General features: G+C 34.7%; 1 protein-coding gene across 1 annotated transcript; it reads left to right on the top strand.

Annotated features, from left to right (window-relative positions):
• Positions 1-522: 522 nt before the first annotated feature.
• LOC125663961 (carbonyl reductase [NADPH] 1-like) lies at positions 523-6,289 on the top strand. The gene is made up of 2 exons (XM_056165721.1): positions 523-690; positions 5,291-6,289. The coding sequence occupies exons 1-2, from the start codon at positions 670-672 to the stop codon at positions 6,113-6,115; spliced, it is 846 nt and encodes a 281-aa protein (XP_056021696.1). The 5' UTR covers positions 523-669; the 3' UTR covers positions 6,116-6,289.
• Positions 6,290-6,688: the final 399 nt, after the last annotated feature.

The following is a 6,688-nucleotide window of genomic DNA, read 5'->3' on the forward strand; positions in this document are numbered from 1 at the left end:
AAATATTTATATGATTAATTTACTACCATCATTAATTTTAATTATATTTAAATTATTTTCAAGAATTCTTATATTATCCAGCTTTTACTTGAAACAGCAAACATAACTAATTTGGCTTGAAATTTAATGATGATATTTATATACATATACTCTTGCTTGTAGTATTTTATTTCTTCCTCTTAGTCTTATGCTTTCGTATCTGTATACTCTTGCATGAAAGTTTTCTTTTATTTTGTATTCTTTTGTTAATCTGTGATATGTCTATGTATATGTGTACAGTGTAGATGTATGCTATTTGTCTTTGTCCTTGATATACATGAATGTGATATTCGGTTAAAAAGCTCTACAGAGCTTGTGTCTGATATGTTGAATGTTAAATAAAATTTTCTTTACTTTTACTTTACTTTACATGCATGTATATATGTAATATATCTATTAAAACATTCTAATAGTCATAATTGCAAATGAAATTTCGAATGTGTTAAAACGCTATCTGCACGGCGAGAGAGATGTATTTAAATACAGGTCCTAACTGAGTTTCGTAGATGTGGATAGGAAGATCTAGGACATCCGCCAGTCGTTGTCCCATAGCTTGACCAGGCCTACAGAAAAAGGTTTTCAGTCGCATTAGAGGTCATCAGTTGAATTGACGTACATAAACTATTCATCATGACAACAAAGGTTGCAGTGGTAAGTCGATATCAATCACCGATAAATTCATATAGATCTCTATATCAGTTTATATGCACGCCATTATCCATAGACGTCTTACCGGCCTTTTTCTATCACCATGATCATGTAATATCAGGGCGCGGGCTAAGTGCTTTCTGTTTCATCTCATCTATGCACCTTTGTACAATCATAGCTTATGTTTTGTTAAAAATAAAACAACCAAGGATCTGTAATACGAGTATTTTGCTAATATTATGGTGACCCATACGTACGCAACTTTCACATTTTTCCTAATATATTAGCGAACATTCAAAATAAGTTGACTTTAAAGTCACAAGTATAGGGATATTTACATTTCTAGCTGTTTTCTCTGTGAAACCCCTTTGAAGCTCCAGTGAGTTTCCCACAACTTCTCAGTCCATGCTATATATAAAAAAAAATTAGTTTGCAGGGGCTATGGAATGCTCCATGTATATGTGTATTTCAATTTCTAATGGGCAGTATTTTTGTTAGGTCAATTTTGTATTGTCATATTTACTTCATGTGTAATAAAAGGGAATCACTTTCTAGTTGGTATGTGAAGCGATTAACAACAATTGAAAAATGCTTCGCTTTTCATTTTCCATACTGTAGTAAATTATCTCACATATCCGACAAACTAGACATTGATTTCTTAATGATTCATTCAAATGCGATCAGTACTTTTTTTCACCAGCAAATGAGTGATATCATTTACTCAAGTTGAATAAGTGATATCAAACATGAACACTTTCACCTATTCAAATAGATGGTATTATCCATTTGAAATCAGTAGGTGATATCATGATTTGAAATCAGTGGGTGATATCATGATTTGAAATCAGTGGGTGATATCATGATTTGAAATCAGTAGGTGATATCATGATTTGAAATCAGTAGGTGATATCATGATTTGAAATCAGTAGGTGATATCATGATTTGAAATCAGTGGGTGATATCATGATTTGAAATCAGTGGGTGATATCATGATTTGAAATCAGTGGGTGATATCATGATTTGAAATCAGTGGGTGATATCACTTTAGTTAGTCAAATAGGTTATCGATATAGCTTATATTGGAATTGATGAAATCGCCCATTGGTACAATTTGTTAGAATAGCTTATATATTCTATTCATTTTAATTGAAAATTATTCCTATTCAAATGAGTGATATCTATTTGCTTCTCTTTCTACATTTAAGAAATTCAATTTCATTTTTGTAAATGCATGAGGTTTGGACCTGTTGTCATGATGAACTGCGAGGCTTTACGCCGACATTCTTTATGATGGGCGTTGCCTGCGTGAAGATTGCCACTGTTCATACCCTCATGTATTTCAAAAATAAAGTTTATTTATCATATTTACATTCTATTCTCCTTTATGCCCGAATATCCAGCCTTTAAAATGGACTTGCCTTATATTTAGCCAGGTTCATGAACGCATTGTTAACACTGCAGCGCATTTATGAGGATATGACTTTGAACACATTCTATTGTATGAATATGCAAAGGGATTAGTTACAAGTTCTAGCAACTTGGAAAACCTCTCCTGAGGATACGGCTTTCATTACAATTTGTAAAGATATGAAAGGCAAAAACATTTCCAGGACCCTACTTTTATTTTATACTGCAGGTTTTGATTTATGTGGTTGGAATTTAACTGATTTGTAATAAAAATTATATCTCAACACATTTCCAGGTAGATGGATTGTCTTCTCTTCTAATTCTCTTGCAACCCCTATCTTATCTTATCTCTTGCAACCCCTATCTTATCTTATCTATCTACCTACCTATATATATATATATATATATATATATATATATATATATATATATATATAAGTTGGGAGGGAAGTTAAGGAAGTTGGCATTTCTGCTTTTGAGCACAATTGCTCAGAATGCTATAACTGTGTAGAAAATGGTTCAAAACTTTTTCTATTGGCGCAAATATATCATATATTTACTACTTAAAGCCATCTAGTCGAATTTTGTATGTCGATTTTAATTTTGAAAGGGTTTGGAAAGGACTACATTTTGTAGCGGAAGGATTAAAAATAATCTGAATTTTCACGATTATAATCTATACAGCTTTTGTTATATCCAACATATCTTCAATAAAATCATAATTAGATTTTAAGAAATTTATGATATATGTAGTAGGGACTTTGAATTAATTCCCATGTTGTAAATTCAATTGATTGATGTGTTTTTGTACACAGAACTCCGATTCTTAAAAAACATCTATTATAGAATATAATATTGATTTGCCCGAAGTTTGTATGAAATTCAGCATTTTGACCAATAATAATTTTGATTAAAACATTCAAAATCCATAACCCATACTTTACTTAAATTTCAAAGGCAAGACTTTTTTGTGTACAATTTTTCAAATTGTTTTTTTTTTTTAATGACAATACTCCTACTATTTTCTGTTGAACTTTCAAATTTCATATGATGAATTTTCCCGTATATAAAGTGCTAAGGTCATTATTTATTTACATTCCACTAGCATCAAACATTTTTATAGATCTATATTATTAGAAGACATGAGTGCGTATATATTTGATGTAATGATTGATTTGTGTTGCTTATGTTTTGTTGACACCAAGAGACAAATCGAATTTATGTGAATAAATAGTTAGCAAATTTTGAGAGCAAACAGGACAAGTTTTAGACACTGTAGTGTAGCTCAAAAAGAAGCACTATGACCCATTTTTAGCTCACCTGAGCCGAAGGCTCAAGTGAGCTTTTTCTGATCACAATTTGTCCGGCGTCCGTCTGTCTGTAAACTTTTCACATTTTCATCTTCTTCTCATGAACCACCGGGCCAATTTCAACCAAACATAGCCAAAAGCATCCTTGGGTGAAGGGCTTTCAAGTTTGTTCAAATGAAGGGCCATGTCCCTTTCAAAGGGGAGATAATCACAAAAATGCAAAAATAGGGTGGGGTCATTTAAAAATCTTCTTCTCAAGAACCACTGGACCAGAAGAGCTGAAATTTACCTGAAAGCTTCCTGACATATTGCAGATTCAAGTTTGTTCAAATCATGGCCCCCGGTGGTAGGATGGGGCCACAAGGGGGGATCAAAGTTTTACATACAAATATATAGTTAAAATCTTTTTCTCAATAACCACGGAGTCAGAAAAGCTGATATTTACAAGAAAACTTTCTGACATAGTGCAGATTCAAGTTTGTTCAAATCATGGCCCCCGGGGGGTAGGATGGGGCCACAAGTGGGGGGGGGGGGTCAAAGTTTTACATACAAATATAGGAAAAATCTTTTAAAATCTTCTTCTCAAGAACCATTGGGCCAAAGAAGTTGACATTTACATGAAAGCTTTCTGACATAGTGTAGATTCAAGTTTGCAAAGGGTAGTTTGGGCCATAATAGGGACTAAGGTTTTACATGCAAATATATATGGAAAGTCTCCAGATATGGGTCAAGGTGACTCAGGTGAGCGATGTGGCCCATGGGCCTCTTGTTTATGATTTCATAATTCATATTCAATGTAGAAATCAATGATAGACTTCCCAACAACTGACAATGCTACACACCTCAGGAGCAAGCCTTTATGAATACATAAACGTCATTTGAGAAATAAATTTCAGTTTTCGAAAAGTACATTAAGTATAAACTGTGACGCTTCACGTTGGCATACATCATACAGTATGCCGGCTTGAATCTTTGCTGTTCATACCCTCATGTAATATGTATTTTCTAAAATAAAATTCGTTTTATATATATACTTTCTACGTCAGTTCTGTCAAAATTTCCAGCCGTTGAAATATGGGTATCCAAAATTAAATATGTGAATAGTACGCCATAGTCATGTCGCAAGTTATCAAAGAAGTGTTGAATGTTCAAGCAACGTTCATGCTGTGTCGCTACCAGGCAGTTTTCTTTTTCGGCACACACACCTGACGTATGTGACGTATTAAGCCACACCTTGACGTAACAAGAAATCACGTTAAGCAACTAAGAGTACCGAATGGACAAGCTTGCGCTGCTTTGATATTATTTTCTTTCTGTTGCGTACATGTATCCTGACACGACACATATCTGTGATCCCGACAAACCAATGTGTTAGGCTGGTAGGAGCTCCGTTTACAATGAGAGGTCCAATCATTATCCTAAAGCCCATTACTGACGGAAGAAATTGAATTCTTTTACCTTAACATCGAAATTCCTGTTTAGAAATTATTTTCTTGGGTAATTGAAATGAAATGTTTATGTTGAGTATAATCTCATATGCGAAACTTTAGAATTGAATTCAAACCACATTGCTATTTTGATACAATTTTGTTCCTGGTATCATTGTAATTGTCTTTCGGTATACTGTCTTTAAATATGACAGGTAATTAAATGGAAAACGACCGACATGCTACAGAATATTGATAGTTTGAGTCATATAACACTGTTGGAAATTAATCTGATTAAACTAAGATCTTTGATCCGCTCCGTTATTGTTATGTCGCTACACAAAGCGTAGCAACATAACAATAACGGAGCGGATCAAAGATCTTATTTTAATCAGATTGGTTGGAAATACACTTAATTTAACTCTACTACTAGTATATGTTGTTCTTATTATGTTCTAGGTAACTGGTTCCAACAAAGGAATAGGGTATGCCATTGTAAGAGGCCTGTGTAAGCAATTCCAAGGTGATGTTTTTGTGACAGCAAGGAATGAAGAACTTGGTAAAAAGGCGGTTCAGAGCTTAAATGATGAGGGCTTTAACCCAAAATTCCATCAACTTGATATCAATGATCAAACCAGCATCGAAGCGTTTCGAGACTTCATCAAGAGTACGTATGGAGGCTTGGATGTTTTAGTAAATAATGCAGGTATCGCATATAAACAAGCTTCAACTGCCCCTTTCAGTGAGCAGGCTGAAGTTACGATGAAAACAAACTACTTTGGAACTGTCGCTCTATCAGATGCATTTTTCCCGCTTCTGAGACCGCATGCCAGGGTGGTCAATGTATCTAGTATGGCTAGCAGCTATTCCGTCAGGAAATGCAGTCCCGAAATGCAAGCTAAATTTCTGAATCCTAACATAACAAGAGAGGAACTGACGAAATTACTGAATGATTTCGTACAGGCGGCAAAGACGGGAGGTCATCAAAAGGAAGGCTTTGCGGATAGCTCTTACGGAATGTCAAAAATCGGAGTTACGGTGCTCTCTCAAATCCAAAATCGCCAGCTTTCTACTGATCCCAGAGAGGACATCATCGTCAATGCTTGCTGTCCAGGATATGTGGATACTGATATGTCCTCTCACAAAGGTCCAAAAACCATCGACGAAGGCGCGGACACGCCCATTTATTTGTCTCTTCTTCCAGAAGGGACCAAGAGCCCTACTGGCGACTTTGTTGCAGGCAAAGAAATACACAAATGGAATGAGTATACATATAAATTTTGAAGTTTATAGTAAATAAAAAAGTGCTCGACATGTTCAACACGTTCGTCAGATCAGTTAGATTACTTTGTCTTCTGCAGTATACAGTGATAGCAGAATACTGTCTTCTTGATATATAAATGATGTTACTTATAATTGGCTGTATTACGTACAAGAATAAACGGACACGTATTAGTTTATTGATTTATGCTGCAATTTGTGAAGCGATAGACGGTATCAGAGTTCTGAAACTGGTTTTGTACTGAAGGTTTCTGCAATGTATACCTAACGAAATTCTATAATTTATAGAATACATATAGATGTTCATTAGGTACATTGTACTCAATACTTGTATTGACTTTAACAGAAGTCGTATGTTGTAGATACTTTTAAAATGAAATGGAAAAAACCCTCATAATAGTAATAATAAAATGGTCAAACACTCGGTATTTACAATTGCGAATCGCGGGTCTTTCAGATGTTATCTTAGAAACGGTGGTCCCGTTTCGCGGCAGGTATTGGCACCTTAAAGAACCACCAATGTGACGACCCTGAGCGTTAGACATACGTCTATATTTGTGGTACTTCACCTACAAC

Source organism: Ostrea edulis, chromosome 1 (assembly GCF_947568905.1).
Source record: "Ostrea edulis chromosome 1, xbOstEdul1.1, whole genome shotgun sequence".
In the NCBI taxonomy this organism is placed as follows: domain Eukaryota; kingdom Metazoa; phylum Mollusca; class Bivalvia; order Ostreida; family Ostreidae; genus Ostrea; species Ostrea edulis.

Bases quoted from the DNA above. Each gene is read 5' to 3' on its own strand.
- LOC125663961 (XM_056165721.1), top strand. From the start codon at position 670: ATGACAACAAAGGTTGCAGTG. The intron at 691-5,290 runs GTAAGTCGATAT...ATTATGTTCTAG, and splicing joins TGACAACAAAGGTTGCAGTG to GTAACTGGTTCCAACAAAGG.